The sequence below is a fragment of the Condylura cristata genome, unplaced genomic scaffold, assembly GCF_000260355.1.
Source record: "Condylura cristata isolate star-nosed mole 26May11 unplaced genomic scaffold, ConCri1.0 scaffold00005, whole genome shotgun sequence".
Taxonomy (NCBI): domain Eukaryota; kingdom Metazoa; phylum Chordata; class Mammalia; order Eulipotyphla; family Talpidae; genus Condylura; species Condylura cristata.
Genome location: NW_004567106.1, coordinates 28,636,612 through 28,657,568, shown reverse-complemented (window position 1 = coordinate 28,657,568; position 20,957 = coordinate 28,636,612). Strand labels below are relative to the sequence as shown.

The 20,957-nt window shown below is 37.6% G+C and overlaps 1 protein-coding gene across 2 annotated transcripts in view; it reads right to left on the bottom strand.

Moving 5' to 3' along the window:
• Positions 1-20,957, bottom strand: part of CREB5 (cAMP responsive element binding protein 5) — a 385,106-nt gene that overhangs the window by 88,388 nt on the left and 275,761 nt on the right. For both annotated transcript variants that reach the window (XM_004676810.2, XM_004676811.2), the window contains 2 exons: positions 6,816-6,942; positions 1,878-1,988 (listed from right to left, as the gene is read on the bottom strand). In XM_004676810.2, coding sequence (XP_004676867.1) covers positions 1,878-1,988; positions 6,816-6,942 — 238 coding nt within the window. The remainder of the gene's footprint in view (positions 1-1,877; positions 1,989-6,815; positions 6,943-20,957) is intronic.

The window sequence follows — 20,957 nt, the reverse complement described above, 5'->3', positions numbered from 1 at the left end:
AACTATGCTCCCTGAGCCCAGCTCCATGATTGAGTTCATTAACCCAGACAAACATCACAGATCTGGAAATATTCATTCACTTAGAACATGAATCAGCAGCATAGTGTGCTCACTCAGTAAATTGAACTTGACAAACATTTGTGAGGCGACACTATTTTTATAACAGGCCAAATGCCTTTTGTCTCCAGCTGATACTCACTATTAACTTGCCATATCATGTTTTTATTTCATATATATAATTATAAACCTGTGCTCCCTTTGAAAAAATTTTTCTTCTTTGCCAGAAAGAAAGAAGAGGGGATACTTCTGAGTCAAATGGTGGCATAAAATACAATGCAAGTTAACTGGCAGAGAAAATTGCTTTGGGATTGTGTTTTCAAATCCACCTCAGTTTTGCATGGGAGGTCCCTCAGAAAGGATACAGAACCTGAACCAAACAAGATGATTCATAAATAATCCAGTTGGGGCAATGGGTAACATCTGATGCTCAGACCCAGAACACTTATTCACACACATGAATAATTTTTGTTTTTTTCTTAAGTACCTTCACAGTTCACTTTTTATTTTCCTTTGAAAAAAAAAAAAAGTAAATGGCATGACTTTGGTCTCCAAAACAGATGCCAGTTTGAACTTTATTCTGCCAACAAGTATTTGGTTTGGCTCTGTAGGGCTTGAGTTGAAAAAATATTTGCCGATTCCAAAAAGATTTAACAAGCTTTGCTGAAGATGCCCGTGCCATTTGGCACATCATAGGAACTGTGGCACAGCAAGAAGAACTCTCTTGACCACAAATTTTATTTGCCCAAGTTAGCTAGCACTGAGGGTTTGGTTGATTCCTTGGGTCAAGAAGCTGCAAGTCAAATGAGTGAAGTTTCCAAGAGAAAGTAACCAAAGCAGACATCAAAAAACTTGCTACCATTGAAAACGAAGTCACTGGGTTTTGATGATTAATTTTCAGAAACATCAATAACATCCTTATAACAACCAAGTGACAGGGCTCCCAACGCTGTTTGTCAGCAAACCAAATAAATTTCAAAATTCTAACAAAAGTAATCCTATATGACATTGGATCAGTATCAGTTACTAGAAAAATCACTGCAGTGTGTTTTGTTATTATCTGATAACTTACTAATTATGGTGTTAGAATTTAACTAGACAAATCACTGCAGGATATGTTTCAAGTAACTTCACTAAATATAAGCAGCAAATTTACTTTAGATTGCAAAACGGACATGAACTGTTTTTATTAATAGCTAGTAGAATACAAAATGCATGAATCTGTCACTATGATAGGGGAGACTGACCTTACAGTTCAGAAATCTCATATGTTTAAAGTCTCTGAAAGGTGTCACCTGAAATCAAATATTTTAGTAAGGGCTGCATCTGCCCTGCAAGAAAACAAGGACCTGATACTATGAAATCAATGCTACATTTGACAACCATAACAAAACCAAAAGTATTTCCATAATAGCATGTGCTTAAAAATCACATCTGTTTTAATGGAGACAAGAAGAGTGACACTGAAAATGTCACCTCTTGGAAGTAGAGAAACTCTGGGTTACTTTTGTTACCTTCATATTATGAGCAAATATACACATATTTGGGTAACATCACATGTCAACGCCTATGGATTTCCCTGGACTTCCACAAGAGATGTCCCATTTATTAAGCCATGTTACATGGTTGTCCAATCCTGACATTTGAAGAAACATATCCTCAAAGACAAAGCCAGGTACTCACTGCCTAAATAGAACAACCTATTCACTGAAACAGAGACGAGCAATCTATCTCACTTAACTGAAATCTGGAAGTGAGACACAATAAATCAAGAGAAAAAAAATCATGAAATAAAAAAGGTGATTATAACCACTGCTTACCATTTTGGCTTCTGAATGCATTGGCTGGACTTGGGGTGAAGCACAGGGGTTGCTGAGATTTGGACCTTGCATTCCCAGGAGGTTGGAGTTCACTGACATTTGTCTCTCCATCTAAAAGCATAGGAAGCAACAGAATCAGAAGTCTGAGAGAAGCAACATAGGTCATAGAGCTGCTTTGCTCGTCCACTGGATCAGTGGCATTTCTTTGAATAACTGTAGAAAGTCGGTGGCCTAGGGATGGGCAAACAACATATTCCTGAGCCTTGACGCCAAGCACATCAAAGACTCATTAAAAGCTGTTCCTTCTATAGAAGATGCTCCCAAGCCAACGAGAAAGAAGTTGCAGTCCTAGGTTATTTTCAAACAAAAGTATAGGATATTCCTACCTTTGCAAACTTTACAGCAACTACCATTAATTGCACTTATTTTTATAGCTGTGAAGTATAATATATACATAAAAAGTTCACATATCACACATGTGATATGCATATGTATATAAACATATTAAATGTTTAACTGACATTTTATTTATTTATTTTTGGAAAGGAAAAAATAAAACTGCCTTTATTCATAGATAACATGATCTTATATTAACTGACATTTTAGTCTCTTTAAACTTTATATAGAAACATGAACATTTTAACACCAAGAAAACTAAAATTAAATTTATTAAATGTAGTGCTCTCTGATATGGTGACTTTTCTTGTCATTCTAACTCATAAACATGATCAGAATGACCCGGCACAGGTTTGGAAACTGCAATTTTATGCCTCGTAGCAGGGCCAAGCCTTTAGGAAGATGAAGAAAGCAGCTGAGGGTGCGGGATGACATGTAGCCCACATCTCCCACATAGTCCTGTTGTCGTGTTTAGAATTAACATCACCCTAATACTTCAGTGCAGTTCTGGCATTTTTGCCTCCAGGTGTTCCTGTGAAAATGTAAATACCGCAAAACCTCTGTTCCAACCAGGGAAAGGTGTGTCTGTTAATACTGTCTGTTTTGTGGAAAATTAGCATGTTTCAAAGAACGAGAATAAAGCAAATATACTTAGCATTATATCCCACAGAAAAAAAATTACTTTCCTGGGAGTGGGGGCTGGACGAAATAGATCCTTCAACGTAGATGTTATTTCCATTTGCCAAAGGATGGAAATGAAAACAATAGTTGGAAATTTTAGAGAACCAGGTTTTGTTCAAAGTTAGCCTAGGCAGTCGTGAAAATAGAGTTCCTTGTCAATGGAGCTCTTCAAAGAATGGATGGAAACCTCACAGACAAGAGTGGAGAGTGAGAGTTGAACAAATGACCTCTTCTGGTCCCTCCTTTGTTGAGGTTCTATAATTGCAGTTCCTGCTCTGTCCACCCCCAGCCTGGGGAACAACAGAGGCATCATCGTGTGGATTAGCAGAGGTGCTCACAGTCACTCTCAGCAATGACATATCTACACTTCCTGTCACAGCAAAGCACCTCAGTCTGTTATCTGCAGGACATTGCTGTGTAGACTACTTCCAAAGGAGCAATTTAATACAGGAACATTTACTATACCTTCAAAAAAGCAGACCTGCAAAACCTTTGGAGGCCTTACCAATTCTGCAAAATAAAATACTCACATCTTAAATTTCCTGGCAATCCAGATGCTTTAGTTTAATTATTTTTTAATTATGGTAAAATAGACATAAACATAGAATATATATAATTATAACATATAACATAATATAAACAATGTATTTAACAAAAAAATTACCATTTTAATAACTTTTAAGTACACAGTTCAATGCCATTAAGTGCATTTGTGTATTCTAGTTATTAAATCCAAAGGATGCACTAAGAAATGCTTATTACTTCTACCCCCCACTTCCAGTGGCTAGAAGAACAGAAAGTTGTAATCGTATTTGACCGTTTTCAACTGGGGACCTTCTCCTAGAGAGAAATCAAATCCAAATGGCCTTTTGTCTTTGGTTTTCCAAAGGAGGATCATTCAGAAGCATAAACAATTGTCCAGGATATCCAAGCTTTTAGTTGTCATGAGTTCAAAAAAGGAGGGAGAAGCATGTTCAACACAGCCTCAATCCAGAGTCCATGTTTCTTGTTTTTAATAACAAATTTTATGACTATTTATATCCTGTGATTCACAAATTAAACAAAATCCAAAAACCAACTGATCTATATATAAAAAAAAAATTGCCCTTTTCCATCTTCATGCTTACAGTGGATCAGCAAGAGCCATTTCCAAGTTGCTATGCAATGCTTTGTGTGAATAATACTGTATGTCCTGCACATGGCTTTGATGAGTTACTGGAATAAAGAGGTCAGCAAATAGTGGCTTTAATGAAGATCAAGCCCGGGAGGTAAACCACCCCAATAAAGAAGTTCACCTTTTTTTTGGAGAGTGTTCTTCACCCTTAAAGCAAATTGCAAAATAGGAGCTAAAATATCTGCAGTTCATTGGAATTTTTAAGTGGGTGTTCATATTCCCAGATTATGTATGCAAGTGATTCTCAAGACAGGAAACTGTCACCAGGTGAACTCCTTGAAGGTTCACACCTGCCTTGTACTTTACACAACCCAAGGAAAGTACTTGGGCCATAAAACATACTCAACAGAAGTCTGTGAAATGAACAAATGAATGAATAGAAAAACATATCATTTTGTTCCAGACTAAGGGATCTGAAAAATGGCCTGGAAGCATGCACTACCAATCAGTTCAAAATCTCAACTGTACCCACAAGGTATAGTTTTATCTTTAAACCAAGGAAGCATGGTTTTCCAGGGCAGAAATGGTAGGAGAAGAACATGGTGGAAATGCCAATGTTAAAACACAGGAGCTGGTGACTTCATAATGAGGAAAAGCTGCAGATGCCTAGGAGGTAGAACTCTTAGGACAAGATTTTTGGACTGTACTAATTTTCATTCATTATGTTAGTTTAATTTAGACCAGGATTTTTCAACCTCGGTATGACAGATATTTAGGGCCAAATAATCCTTTGCTGAGGAGGTTGTCCTGCACATAGTATGATATTTAACAGCACCCCTGGCTTTTACCCATGTGGTGCCAATTGTACTTTTCTTCCAAAGTTGCAAAACCAATAATGTCGCTAGGTATAGCCACATGTTTCCCAAGAAAACAAATCACCCCTGCTTAACAATCACCAATCTGGGCAGCATCTTGTCATGCTATCAGTGCATACTACTGAACAGAGTTTGGGGCCTCCTGAGAGGGGGTGGTATCCCTGACTTTTTGTCTGCACTGACCCTTGACCATTGACCTTATTCTTTCCTTCCATGGTAAAGTGAGATAATATGGCAGTCCAACGGTTCAACTTTTGCCCCTGGGAATGATATACCATTTAGTTGAATGAAAAAAAATAAGATCACTAACATGGAGTTCTTGAAATTTTGACAAGAGGGATATAGGGATCTCAATGGAGATAGCTTGTGGTAGAACACTCCATGCAGTAAGTAGTGTTGGTAATGGCACTACTGGTGAGATTTCCCTTCCATTGAAGATTTTTAAGAAGAGCAATGCAGGTAAACTCTGTCAGATCATCTGTCCTCTAGCCTAATTCTGAAAAGACCATTTCTCATGAGGATACCTGGGATTTGCAGCAGACAGGTCCATTTCTAGGAATAGGGCCTTGGAGCCCTTCCTTATCCCCTGACTCCACTTAAATAAATGAGCAAATTGCTCATCCTGAGGTGATTTGAACTGCTTGGTATAAGTTGAGCTGTAGGCTCTAGTAACAAACCTTCACTCACCAGCCGGGTGACATTAGACAACTGCCTTCAACTGCTTACTCTTCAGCTTTTCCTATATAAAATGAGTTTATTGTCATTATTGCTATCAGATCCCACAGGGCTTCTGTGAGAACCAAATGAAATCCTAACTGCAGACAATTCCTTAGCATGCTAAAATGTTCTGCAAAGATACTGCTGTGGGTGAGTTTTAACTGAATTGTCATATTGCCTCTGGGGCCTGGGAGAACTCCCATATTAACCAAAACACAAGGGAAAGGAAGAGGAAGTGGGAGGGGGGGAATTCCATGCAGGAGAAGAGGTTTGCTGAGGGGTAGTCTGTATACCCCTTCTTTGTTATTCTGTAGGTTTCAGGGGGTCACAGTGAGGGCAGAATAATCCAGTGATTATGAATGTTGATCTGGGAGTCAGCCACCTAGATTTTGACCTTAACTCTATCATCTAAAAGGTGACTTCAGCCAAGTTGCTCAGCATTCTTGTGCCTCAGTCTCATGTCTATAAAATGGGGTCATAACATAGGATTCATAGGTTTATCAGGAAAAGAAAGAATACACCATACTATGACTGAAAGAGTAGCCTGAGAGCCAGAGTTCCTGGGTTCAAAGCTCAGCTGCTCCGTATCTCAACTCAGGGAGTATCTTTCTTTACTTTCCTCCCTCAAAACATGGGGCTGGTAATGGTGTCTACCTCATAGGATTGTTTCATACGATGTGTTTAGAGAGTGACTGGCTTACAGAAAGCACTAAATAAACGTTGCAAGAATGACTTATAAAACAAGATATGCAGGCACAAATACAAGACAGTAGCTAGTATGTGCCATCATCATCGCCATTATTATAAAAATTACTAAGTCCTGGCCATACGACTCCCCCGCAATTTTAAACACACTTTGCCATATAGCCCAAGCTACAGACTTTGAATGGTTATGATACACTGTGTCCCTTTGCAAATTCCTGCCCCTGAGTGTGGCAAGCTCACTGTAAGCCAGCAGTGACCACATGAGACCATGCACTGAAGGGTGAAAGAGCCAGAGAGATGGCTAGGGTCAGACAGCTGGGCCTCTACATAAATGAGTAGACAGCTCCACTCTCCAGAAGATACCACATTTTTCCCAGTCAGCTTAGATCTCAGCCTTTCCCCTTCTTCTTTCAAAAGGACCAAGCCTTCGTGGAAGGGACAAGCACTTACTGGCATCAAGACAGCAGAGGATCCTGGCATCGTGGGGTTAGGCAGGGTCCCGGGCATGGAGGCTGGCATGGGCTGTCTCTGTCTGTTGTGGAGATGTAGCAGAGAAGATAGAGAGCCTGGAACAGGCCTGGGATGAAGAAGAAAAAATAAAGCAAACATTATTCCTGATGCCCTGGGAAGGAATTCATTGCCTATTTCCCTGTGTCCAGAACCGGCAGGGACACCACCATTACGAGAGCAGCAGATCAGATCCACTGATGGGAACCATGTAATTGAGGATATTAGGGAAATAATAACAAATAAAACACAAGCTGGCTTCCTTTGCTGCTTCCTAGTTAATACATTAAATTCCACTTCATTTCCTGACCACTGTTACCTAACTGATGTTCAGTAGACAATAAGCTGGTAAATCTCCCCCAAGCCCTGAATTTTAAGAAAGGAACTTGATAGTAGAATTCTGTTTACTCAAAAGCCACTGCTCTCTAGCAAGTCTTAGAGGTTGAGATCTGTGCACATTTGTTTTTTCCACATTCTGTCACACCTCTACCTGGAAGCCCTCCTGGTTTTGTTCTGATACACTTTCACTATCTGGGTTTGTACAGCCAACTTCATTCATGAATTCCCAATAGAAATCCATCCTGACTTTTTCATAGTTCTTCACTTGTGAGTGGAAAAAAAAAACAAAGCAGCTGGATCATGGTTCAAGGCACTACAGCCTTTGGGCAAGTCCAGAGCCCAGGGCCCCGCCCCCAGTCACCAATCTCTTATTTCATAATAACTCGAGGTGTTAGGCTGTTTGACAGAAACTGATCTTGGCCTGACCTGTAGGAATTGGGTAAGCATTCCTCCAGGGAGTACATAGTTTGAGCTTTTGCTTCAATTTGCCAGAAAATTTTTTTAAGGGCCTTAAATTGATTTAATGAGCTAGGGAATGTGGGGCTGAGGGGAAAAGGGAATTACTTGTGTTTATTAAAAATAGCAAACAAGTGACCTCTTCAGCTAAATTCTCAATCTCCTGATGCTTTTGCCTTGGGGGAGCTATATAAATATCAAACCATTAAATTAAAGACTTAACAACAAACAAAACAAAACAAACAAATAAATAAAACTCCCTCAGGACCTTTGAATCTTCGATGTTAAACAACCTGATCTTGGATGACAAGAGAAAAACCAGTGCTTCCAAAACTAATGCATTTTCTTTAGAGGGGGAAAAAATGTCTTCATGCTAACTGATGGGTTTTAGTGTAGACAGAGACATTTCTGAAAGCCATGACTTCAGGGAGCTTCCTGAAAGGACATTCTAGTCCAGAACCTCATCAGAGCAGCAAGAGGAGCCCTTTTTTTAGTGTTCATTGCCTTTGATGGGTGACTCATGGAAACATGGGGGATTGAAATGGGGAAAAGGATGCCAAAGTGTTCCTCCTTTGCACTGCTGTTCTATGCTGTTCTAATTCCACAGAAGAATAGGTCTTCCCTTTTTTGTGCCTGAAAAGTCCTCTGGAATATACATGCATGTGCGTTTGTGTGTGTGTATACACACACCTACACACACATGTACGTATATGTGTGTAGATATAAAATTATATGTGGAATATATTATATACTAATTATATCATATCTGTTACAGTCACACATATGGAATGATTAGTCATACATCTGTTAATATTTACTTGGCTATAAGTTTGTATATATGAAAACATAAAAGAGTATAAAATCTTTACATCAAGTTTATATAGAGGCAAACAAATTATAGTTTTATTAATAGGATATATTCCACAGCCGTTATGTAGATGTATGTTGCCTGTAATGATGAAATAAATGTCTTTAGGAAATTGAGTTTGATGGGTATTTCTTGATATGAACACCTGGAAACTCTGGAGTATGGGGTAACAATAAAGATTAGTAGCTTTTACCTTTTTAGTAAACTGCTGGTCTAAATTGTTCCAAAATTCTGTAGCAGATTGTCATTTCACTGCTTTTTAAAATCTTATTTAGAGGTGGATAGTTACTGTCAGAGTCGCATAAAACATGAACTCATTTCACAGATAACATCTGATTCATATTCTGCAGCCTTAATATTTTATTTAGAACTTTTAATGAAAAGAAAATAGCTGTATATCAAAGAATTTCATGTTTAATAATGGTCAGTGCCTCTAAGTACAAGATCAATAGTCTGAACTCTTTAGTTGCCTAAAGGGGAAGATTCACTAAGAGCATCTCACAGCCAGCTAATCCTCCACTCGTCCATCCATTCAGTCATCTATTATCTACCCAGACAGATGTACACACATACATATCCATATGCACATGCACTCACACTTGTGCATGCACACACACACATAGAGCCTTCAACAGTATGTCTGCCCACCTAATCTCAGGGGAAGCCCATCTATTACAGACAGCAACAAGCAGAAATATAAAATAACTGAAAATGTTACTTTTTACTGTGTTGATTTGCAGTATCATCCCCAGGAGCAAAAGACAGCATGATACTATTATTTGTTCCAACATGAGATATTAATCTTGTTTACTCATTTTTAATAAGGGGTTCTTTTTAAAAAAGAAATCAAACAATTTAATGATGATGTGAATAGAGACGCAAAAGTAATTAAATTTAATTTAATTTAAAATAAGTTTTCATTCTTCCCCAAACCAGGAAGAGCTCCCAGTTGCATAGAATAATTGGGGAATGGTTTGTTTCATTTAATACAATGTTCCTAATAGTTTAGTTATTTCCACATCATGGAATGAGCTACCAGATTTTAAAATATCAAATGTTCCCTCATTAATTAAGAAAGTCTTTTAGGGTAAAGGATTCTCTTGGGATTATAAAAATAATTACCTAATGATACCAATCAGAACAATTAGCAATGTAAGCTGAGGGAGAAAAATGGTTATTTAAGGTCCTTTATCTTCGAATTTTGAAAAAACTGGAATTATTGTTTTATACAAATTCTGTAAATAATTAACCCAACCCCATCTGCAAAACTAGTTAAAGATGAAGTTCTCTAAACTTCATGCTTGTGCTTCTAAAACAACATAGCTTAAAAGAAAAAAAAAAATATGTGCTTACCCATCACCAGGGACACAAGGGCTAGACAGGTGCTTATGTCACTTGGCCCAAGAAAACAACTGTTTGTCAGAGCATTCAGATCACAGAAGCAATGGTGGGTATCAGAATGAATGCATTAATGGTCTAATTCCTTTGTGTATATAAAAATAATTATTATTTAATTCATTGCATTTGTATAGAACTTTTTTTAATGGACTTGCACAGTTTCTAGTTTCAAAGTATTTTTCTGGTTTGTGGAACATGAAATAATGAAAAAAGATAGGTGTGCCATTCTACTCTCACTTTATTCAGGATTAAGATGAATGCAGAAACACTTTAATTTGTCCAAAGTCACTTGGGTATTGAAAAGAAGCAGGGCCTGGACTCAACTGGCAACACAAAGGACTTCTACTACCACATCTTGATGGCTCCCCTAATGAAATTATAGATTTTCTATACTAAAACAAAATCATCATCCATTTTCTCTTGCTATTCACATTGCTCTCTGAACTTTCCATGAGGCAGGAAAATTCTGCATTATTGTTTACATGAGAAGTCACTCACCCCTGTGAAATTATGTTTTCTTTCTTTAAAAAAACAAACAAAAACAAACTTCCCAAACAACACATCAGTTAGGCTCTGAAAATAAGATGGCAAATTGTAGTAAAGTCATGAAAACAAAGACCCAATAGTCTTTCGCCAGTGCAGGCTTGTTGCCATGAGCTAATAATTCCAGACTTTGAGCAAGCCGAGCCTCCTTTTTAATAACCATATGCCTCTAGGTAAAGTATTTCTACTAAAAATTATTGAGGCATGGAACAAGGTAAAATGTGTGAGCTCATGTTGGATTGTTCAATTACTAAACTGAGTCCTGTAGCATTAAGAGTTTTCCAACTTGACAGATTATTCCTCTTTATACACTTGTATAAACATACTGCTTATGGCTGAAATCTATGTAAGCTTTTCTTTCAATTAAAATGTCAAGGATGACAGACTGTGTTTTCACTGTCCTTAACAGAATGATAGGTACCATGGCAAGCAATTCCATGCCCTCAATTTTCCCTGCAAAGGATGTTTTCCAGTCTCAAGATGTCTGAAAAGCAGCAGCTGTGTCTGCCACTCTGCCTTGGACTGGGACAAGCCCAAGTAGCTTGAAGGAGCTAAGGGGTCAGTACTTTTGTTTAGAAGATTGAGATGGATCACTTCGGCCTGTTCTTCTTTCCCAGGTCTTCAAAAGGTCTATGGCACCTTAGGATGTCTATCAAACTCTCAGGACAGACAGATCTGCCAGGTATGTTATCAGACAAAGGAAAGAGGCAAAATAGTAAAGAAATTACATTAAATCAGAAGAGTGATTTTAATATAAAATCAGACCACATATAGCCAGAAATCTTAAGCAGATAGAAGATAACAATAAAAGAACTTAGAGTGGAGGGTAGAGGGACAAGATAAAAAAAAAAAAGCTTTAAAGCAATAAATGGCAGGAATAGTGGGCAGACACCATTGCTACTTAAGAGTAGTCTCTCGGGAACACCTTTCCTTAACTTTTGTACTCTCCATTTCATCATCTATCTAATGAATGGATCAGACTGTAGGCCATTTTAAAATCACCTGAAACTCTAAACTTTACATTCTAGAACTTGGAATGAAAATGAGATGTTCTTAATCTAGCAAAATTACATGTTTCATTATGATAATAAGCTTATTTTTCAACTGTTCATGGGAATATCCATTGTTTAACCCAGCAGCTGGCACACAGTAGGTGGTCAGTGTCTATAGTAAATGGAATTGAGAGAGTGTATCACTTAGTTCTTATAGTCAAGACTACATGAATGAATCCCAAATAGAAAGCATCCATAAGAAGTTAGGGACTGGACTAAAAAAGAACTTGATACATTCCATGGGAATCACACTTCATGCTCATTGATCTATGTATTCGTACACACACTATGTACTATCATTGCATTTGCTTATGAAAAGAAACATGTGCTTCCTTTACACCTTCATAAGTGAAGTATTGTGACTTAACTTGGCAAATTAGGTTTTTACTAGAATGGGGAGACCAAAAAGCTCAAGAGGAAATACAACCTAAACTCCTAAATCTTAATAGAAGATAATTAATAATGAAAAGTGTTAGTTGGCATATACTTCTAAGTGGAATTTAAAAAAAAATCCTACTTTTATAAAGAAAGAAAACTGTCAGGACAATGAAGTAGAATGTCAAATGGAAAGACAATATGGTTAATTTCTTCCACAGATAATTATATTGTAAAATGGGGTAGAGACAAGTATGGGCTCAAGAACAGGTCTGCCTAGGTTGGCATCCTGGCTCTACTATTTCCTAGCTGTGTGACCTCAGGAAAGTTACTTAATCTCTCTGTGCCTCTGTTTCCTCAACTTTAAAATGGTGATAATGGAAATGTTTTCCTCACTGCATTAAATATCAATAAGTTCCTACATATTGGATTACTATTTTCAATAAAATTAGCTTCTTCTTATTATTATTCTGAAATGCTGATCAAATAACAGAATAATGATAGGTTAATCATTGTATTCTCCCCCCAAAAAATTGTGGTTTAAGATTGGAATCTTAAGCAATACCAATCCTTAGCTTTAATTTAAGAACTACAACCTAATGAATATAAAGATGCCCCCAACTCCTTGCATATAATTTCTTTAAAAACCCAACAACTTTGGATTTCCAAATCCTTCTATAGAGACACATGGGCTCCTCTCATCACAATTTGACAAAAATTTTAAAATGACTTCATTATTTCTCAAAAAGGACCCTTGGAAATAATTCTTCAAAATGAAATCAAACTATTTCCCCAGAGAACAGTCCTTGGTATCTTGTTTTTCCTGAAAACAATGACAAACGGCCAACAGAAGTAATAACTAGGAAAACAAAAGTTATCTGGCTCATCTTTGAAAAGACATCATCTAATCTATGTCCTTTTTTGAATGAGCTCATATTGCACCAAGTCTCACTGCCAAGCTCATGAAGTTGGATAGCAAATATAACATTTCCCCTTTTAATCAATGAGGAAAGTGAGATAAAGAAGTAGAAATAATTAGCCCATGAAAAGACACCAAAATATCATTAAAATATGCATTTTTACCTTTCACGGTGTTCTTAAGTTCAGAGGAAGACCCCTGCCACAGAGCAGTCATCCTGCAAGGCCTGCCTACTCTATCCTTGTCCTTTAGTGGTACAGACACAATGAGACTTAGCCTTAGTGGATATCTTATTTTCTGCCTCACCTCAAACTCCCATCCTGTCCACAAATGCTAGTAAAACAGCAAATACTCCAGCTAATCAGAAGCCTGGCATACATGCCATGGTGTCTTTCTACTAGCTTCACACAAATGCTTCCTTCCTGCCACAGAACCTTAACATAAGGAATCCTCGCCACTTTCTCTAGGCAGCCACACCAGGTGATGGTCTTTTTCGGACTGTTCTTTGTATAACTTGGTAGTTTTCCTAACATTGTATATGATTTATTTAATAAATAAATCAACCAATCAAATACCCATTAAGCATATATGTCAGGCTCCCTGTACTGTATATTCACATGTCAAAGTGGAAAACTGGCTAGACTACTTAGGTCATTGCATAATAATTCATTTATAAATTTCTAACTGGTGACAATATGGTGATAAACAATTTAGGTGTGTTCCATGGTCTTGTACCAGGTATGGTCAGTTACAATTCCTTGGAGTTTACTATCTCAGTTTCCCAATTGTAATTCAGCAGTGCTTTTGAACGATGTTTTAAAATGTCTGTCCTCCCTACTACAAAATACACTTCATAATCCAGAGATTGTGTCTGCTTCATCTAAAGATACAGATGCTTCTGAAACTTAAGGAAGTTCATAGTACATACTGCACACTTAATAAATAATTCTTGAGTTAACAAAGACACAGATATACAAGATCTCTCTGACTAGCAATGAACATTGCAAGAATAGTGTTCAGTAAATTTTCTTTGCTAATGAGAAGAACTGATTTACAAGTCATAGTGAAACTCCAATTTATGATAACAGCCTAATATAATCCACTTCTGTTCTTGAAAATCACCCCCCCATGTAATCTGTACTTTTTCTCAGTGCCCCTTAGATTAAGCACACACTCTCAGATAAGTTCTAGACCACTTTGTTTTTGGATCCATCAAATTCATTTCTATTTGAAGTTATATTTTAGGCAGTCCATAAGAAAAGTTCAAGAATAGTTCAGGAGCACTCATCTGTCTCCAGTCTACAGAATATTAAATAAGTTGAATTTCTGCTCTGTACATGTTCTAGGTTTAGAACTCTAGGCCTGGAGATTCCGATTACCCCCACACCATGGTCAACTAAACCTCTGCTTTGCTCTTACTTACTGATATTGAAAAGAATACTTTTGGAATCATCACCAGGGGTGTCAGAAATCAAATGTACCATGCAAGATAAACTTTAACCTCATTTATTATTTAAGAAAAAAATAAGTCTGTACTATTGATACCTTTATTTGCAGATGTAGATCTGGTAACATCTTTCTTTATCAAGTGAAAGTTTGACTGCAAAAAAGTCAATGATAGTAATAAAATGTTAGGTGAATGTGATAACGTCTACACTACGGAAACACATGATAGTAATAAAATTAATACAGCCAAAAGAGCTACATCCAGCTGGAGGCTTTGTGGAGTTTTATGGTATACCCATTGCATCTACTCTCAGGGAGATGTTTATCAATGCTTTCAAGTGTTGTAAACAGAGAAAACAGGAATAGGAGAAGAGATGCAATCTCATGGCCATTGTTCTAAGACTATTAAATCAACTTTTTTTTTCTTTTTAATGACTAATCTCTGTACCATTGATCTGATTTAATCATGCAGTCAGCCTGGTTTGTGTATGTTAGCCAGAAATATAGTTGGAATGGTTTCTGATGTTTTGCTGGAAAAACAACAACAACAACAACAACAGGTGTTTTCAAAATCTGATATTTTTCCTTGTAAAAAATCTAAAGGATGTTGGTAAAGACCATTTACAAAAGACCCTAAATGAAAAATGACTGAACAATTTGACTTTAGTCATGGGTCACACTGAAAGACATGAAGAGATGTCCTTTCAATTAGCGAATAACTTCTCCATTGCATTATTCATAACATTTTAAAAAGGCACGTAAATGAAGATCAAGGAACACAAAATAGAAGATGATTTGGGCTGCAAGCTCAGATAAATGATATACATCTGGTGACTAGGAAAAATGATTTATAAGGACAAATTTTTAAGTAAAATTTATTCCTGTTTGTGAGTTAATAAGCTTCCTCCTTGCTTCTTAAGGACAAATAAGTAGACCTCTGATTATGAGCCTTGTCATTTACATGTGACTGCTGCTTGCATTCATTTACCATAAATGAATAATTCATGAAAACACTAACACACTAGCCTGGATGTTTTGGAGAGACAGAGCTAGTTCCCTGAGCTTCCAGACACTGCATCCCCCGCTCCCCTCCCCCCACCTCCCCAGTCTAAGTCAGCAATTCTGCTTTGGTTTCTCCTGGATTTTAACTTGTCAGTTATCATGCTTTAAGGCATCATTTGTGGTAGAATCCACACCCATATGTCTAGGACTCCCTCAATGATTACATATTTTGCAGCTGAATGGCAATATCTCCAACAGCAAAATATTTCAATGAAAGTAGAAAAGCTTTTGAAAATATCACCCCAGCAAACTTTACTTAGCTGTACATTCTGCAGGTTCCCTACTAGGTCACATCACTACTGCCTTCATCTAATCTCCTCTGAATCTCAAAGCAAAGTGTCTCAGGCAATTTTCAAATACCTCTCCTGGGAGACTAAATTTATGACACTCCACCCACCCACTTACCAGGATTATTTCAGCTCTTTAGGAGAGGGTGTTGGAAATGATCCACACCAGCAGAAGAGGGGCTGTGTCAATGATGCAGAAAGAGTGGCATAGGCCATGCATAACTACCTGCCCTGGACTCAGTAATCTTAGTCTGCTAAAAGCCTGATTTCTCAAGTTCTTTTCTTAGTGATAAAAGTAACACAAGCACTGAGCAGATAACTTGTTCTCTAAGGAAAGGAAAGAAGCATGACTCAAGAAGCATTACTAAACAACTCGCTAGGTTATGTCCTAGCAAATAGGAGCAAACTCTAAAACAATCCTGGAATCAGATAACTGAAAGTCATAGGGTGGGGTGTGAGAGAATGAAGAAATCCTTGCCAGGCAAAGGGTGAACATCATGGTGAGAGGAATGAGGCAAAGAATGAAGAAGATTGATTGAAGAAGATTCTAAAGACTCACAGAAAATACTAAAAGGTCAGAAGAGAAGACCTAAGTGGGAAAGTAAATGGAATAAGAATTCTTCATTCCATTGAAGAGACAACAGAGAAGCCAGGAGGTGACAAAATCATCTTCAAGTTTCCAAATTCCTATTTTAAGAGGCTGGTAACCAATTACTTTTAAACCATACTGAAGCACAATGATAACAATCATAAAATGGTAACACATGGGATTTAAGTTAGGGGGAAAAAAGAATATCGCCCAAGAACGAATAGTATAAAACAATTAAATGGCTTTCTGAAGTTTGAGAATTTCCTCTTGCCAGCCTCTTAAAAAATAGATTGTTCCATGTTGTAAATTAATGCTACTTCAAAAAAAAAAAAAAAGTTTCGTCCCATCTGGCATGGTTTCTAGGGAGGAGGAGGAGGAACTGGCAGGCCTTTCAGAGTCCTAAATTAAGTCTATTATTCTCACTTATTCTAGTAAGAGTGGCTGACAGAAATTATAGAGATAATGCCGGCTGCCATCATTAACCACCTAATTGAATAAAGAGTTGTGTAGCTGATGAGGCATACAGGGGCTTTGGGCTGCCTGCTATGCTTGGGACCACAAATGTATGATCTGCCCAAGACATTTAACTCCTATGTTTCCTCATCAGAAAACAAAACAAAACAAAACAAAACAGAATTATAATACACATTTCATAGTCATGGTGTAAGGATAAGTTGATAATCATATATGAGATAACATTGCATGTGTGTGTTTGGTCCTCAGAAGATGATCAATAATTTTTCAAAGAAAAGATGATTTTGCATTAGAAAGCAAGTTGATTGCTAGTGTCATTTTAAAACATGAAGTAAAATTATATTGTATTTTGGGTGGAGTAGTTTAGAATAGAGACCCTGAAATATCCAACTTCTTTAAGAGATTGGAGTCTTTTCCATTATTATGCATTCTGCTGTATTTGGTACACTGATCAATTTCTTGGGTCTGACATCTTCAGGCCAGGTGGGTCCCTGTTATGTATTCTCAGAGCACACATCAGTCTTTCCCTTCAACTGGGGGGAGAGTATCAGAGCACAAAGTCTGGCACACAATAATAGCCTTATAGACATTTGTTGAATGAGTTAACAAGGTAATCTCACAATACATAGTCTCTCATTTCTTGGTGACAATACCCTCTGACAATCGTCACTTTAAGGGCCATGATAACTTAAAATACTAGCCCGAAGGGAGAGTCCACCTATGGTAGACTAGAACAGGAGTGTGAGGGAAGGGGTAGAGTTTCTAGGAAACTTGTGTGCCTGCCTTGTGCAACCTTCCCTGAGCTACCTTTCAAGTTCTCCCACTTTCAGAAGCACTTATGAAGCTAGATTGATATTAATCTGAAACACTTAATAAAATAATAGCAATAAAGTTCATAATAATGATACTTGACATTTACTTTGCACTGTATCCAAGGACCTGAAAGGGCTTTTCAACCAGGTTTTGCTATTTTCAAACCTATTCTTGGAATATGTGCACAAGCAAAGAGAAGCCACACAGTAAAGCTTCCCTCTGAACTGGATGAGTTCAATAATTGGCTTCAGAGATTAAGATTGCAGCCCTACTAAGTACATAAACATATCCTCCCCACAGACACCCAGAGGCATGCACATACTAAAAGACAGACATAATGCAAAGATTCTGGGCCCCAGGTATACTCTTGTCTGTATTTTGGAGTCAAATTTTAGAATTCAAGTTTGCATTTTGATAGTTTTATTCTATTTCTTTCAAGCCCCTTCTTGGTATATTTGTAAGTATAAGAGGAACATCAGCACATGTTCATTAAAGTCATGACACTTTAAAGGATTAATTTTTCCTATAAGTTCATACTGAGAGATAATTTGTTTAGGCTTAAATGATTAGTTAAAAGCCATACTGGGGTTTATATATAACGTATCTCTTCTTAGGCTCTTTTCTCTCTCCTGGTGGCCCTGCATTTTGCCAAGGAGAGCAACTTGCTCAGTTTCCCGTATTATTCCCTAGGCAGTCCTGTTCCTACTCTCAAACAAATGTGGTATTTGGGGTTTCAAGTTTAGAATGTAATTTGGTATCATTTCAGATGTCTTCCTACAGCTTAATAAAAATCTTCCCCAGTGGGACTTGGGGTCTGATTTTAATTTGTGGTAGGGTTATGGGCATAGTAAATGTCAATTTTAGCTATTGACAATACTCCCTACTAGAAATAGAAATGGAAAATGACTGACAGTACATGTATAGGACAGGCACTACATTATGCCTGCTCACAGGAGTTGACTGTTGGCTCAAGAAATCCCTTCATTGGCCTGTGATGACAGTTTGGTTTCTCCAGAGGCCCCTCGAAATCAGTCACTCAGCAGAATAGAATATAGAGTGTTACTTTCTCTGATTCAATCAATCTGAAGATCATAAAAAGATACAGCAAATGAACAGAGCACTTCACACCATGGGTTTGAATCAGAATAGAATGCAAGGACATCACCATCTCAGTTCCTGGTTAGCCTTAGACTCTCTCCTCAAAATCTTTGAACTTCTGTTTCTTCACATGTAAAATGAAGCAGCTGAGTGAATAATCTTCAAGGACATTTTCAGCTAGTGAGTTACATTTGAGATAAGATCAAGATGGTAACCCAACTGATAGAGAGGCCCAGAACCATTTATTTGGGGAAGCAGCATTTTAGTCATGAGTCAAAACTTGGAACAAGTGGGTAACTCATCCCAGTAATCCCTTGAATATTCCATTTTGTGAATAAAAGACAGGTTCTGAAGGTCCCTGAATATTTAGATAAACAGGGCAAGAGCCAGAAGTCCTAACACATATGAAAGTGGGTAGTTTCTTTTCACATATAACGATGATTCTACTGATTAACAAGAATGAAGGTTTCACTCTTGTGTGTACTGGAGTAAGTCACTTATTCTTAAACACAATAATGCCCCTTGGAGAAGGTAGGTCAGATTTCCAATAAGCATTCTATCTTTTCAATGTGTGGTGCCATCAGATCCACTGGGACTGTGTCTAAACTGGACATCTTGAGAATTACAAAAATTCCACATGTCCATGAATTTCCAGGAGAAACATTTTCATCAATGCTACCCTTCTTGCTAAAGAGATGAAGTAATACTCCCTATGGCTTCTGTCTTGAGGCCTGTGGATGAATCCTGCCTGTGGTACAGGGAATGTTTAATGCTATGTGTCAACCTAACTGAGCCATGGGATTCCAAGATACCTGTTTAAACATTATTTCTGGGTGTATCTGAAGAAGATGTTTCTGGAAGATATTAGCATTGAGTTAGTGAACCGAGTAAAGCAGATTGACACCCCAGGGTGGTGGGAGTGGGGCATCATCTACTCAGTGCAGGCCCAAATAGAACAAAAGGAGAAAGAAGGTTGAATTTTCTCTTTCTCTCTTGTCTGACTGACTGAGTTGATGGATGGGGTCTTACATCTGTGCTCCTGATTTCGGGTCTGCACTTGAACAGAAATTGGCACCTCTAATTTTCCTAGGTCTCCAGCAGATTGTGGGACTTCTCAGCCTCCATAATTGGTTGAGCCATCTTCATATGATGAGATTATGATAAATATCTATGCTCCATTGGTTCTGTTTCTCAGGAAAACCTTGACTAACGCAGTGTCTCATCTTTAGTTCCTTTTCCCTAGAAAGTGTCCTATATATTTTTAAATACATGTGATTGCAAACTACTGGTGGAATCTAGGCATTAGCTTTAACATCTTTCATCCTCTACTTCCAATCATTCACCCAAGTCTATCATTCCACCCCCTGGAACAAGTCTGGAATCTATTCACTTGGCCTATCCTGAATACCAAGATCTTAGTCCATAACATTATCTTCTCCCATACAATTCTTCCAGCACTTTCTGCCTCCAGTTTTGCTCTTCTCCAGTCTCACCTTTGCACTGTTGCAAAAATGATCTTCATAGATCAATGACCTAACCATGACATTTTCCTGCTCAGTATTATTCCATGGCCTTCCTTAGCACTGAGGGCTTAATCCCTTAAATGTTCTACTTCTCTGATGCCTATAGTACTACTTTCCCTTCTGATAGGGTATGTTTCACCCACCCTGGGCTTCAATTCTTTTCTAGAATTTGCCAAACTCTTTCCTACCCCAGGGCTTTAATGCATCCCAATGCCTTTGCCTGGACTGTTTAAGCCATCTTCTCTTTTTTGACCAAGTCTTACCCATCTTTTTAGTCTAGGTTTAATATTGCATTCTTAAAATTTTCCCTCAACCCCAAATTAGAGGTACTTCTAATTTAGAGGGTAATGCAGTTCTGTGTGTTTTTCCTTCATGCCATTTCTAACAATCTGTTAATAGTATAAATATTTATTTAGTATCAATCTCTACCATTAGACACATACCTCCCTGATGTGACTACGTATCTTTCCATGACCAGAAAGAGGTAAAGTCACTCTAAGTTCTTTTGACCATCAGAAAAATATGTGCTTACTTTCTACTTGATTTCGATAAAGAAGGAGAAGGGAGAATACCATTTCATAGCTGGAAAAGATTCTAGAAGTAAAGAGGATTGATCCAACACTAGTGAGTACCAGGCTATCAGTGTACACATTATTAGTAGTAGACCTTTCTGCCTTTATAAAGCCCAAGGCTATTTTTCTTCACAAGAAAAAAAGCAAAATGCCAAAGGAAATATTCATTCCTGGTCTTAGAATTCATCTATCTATCTATCTATCTATCTATCTATCTATCTATCTATCTATCTATCTATCTATCATCTATCTATCTATCTATCTATCTATC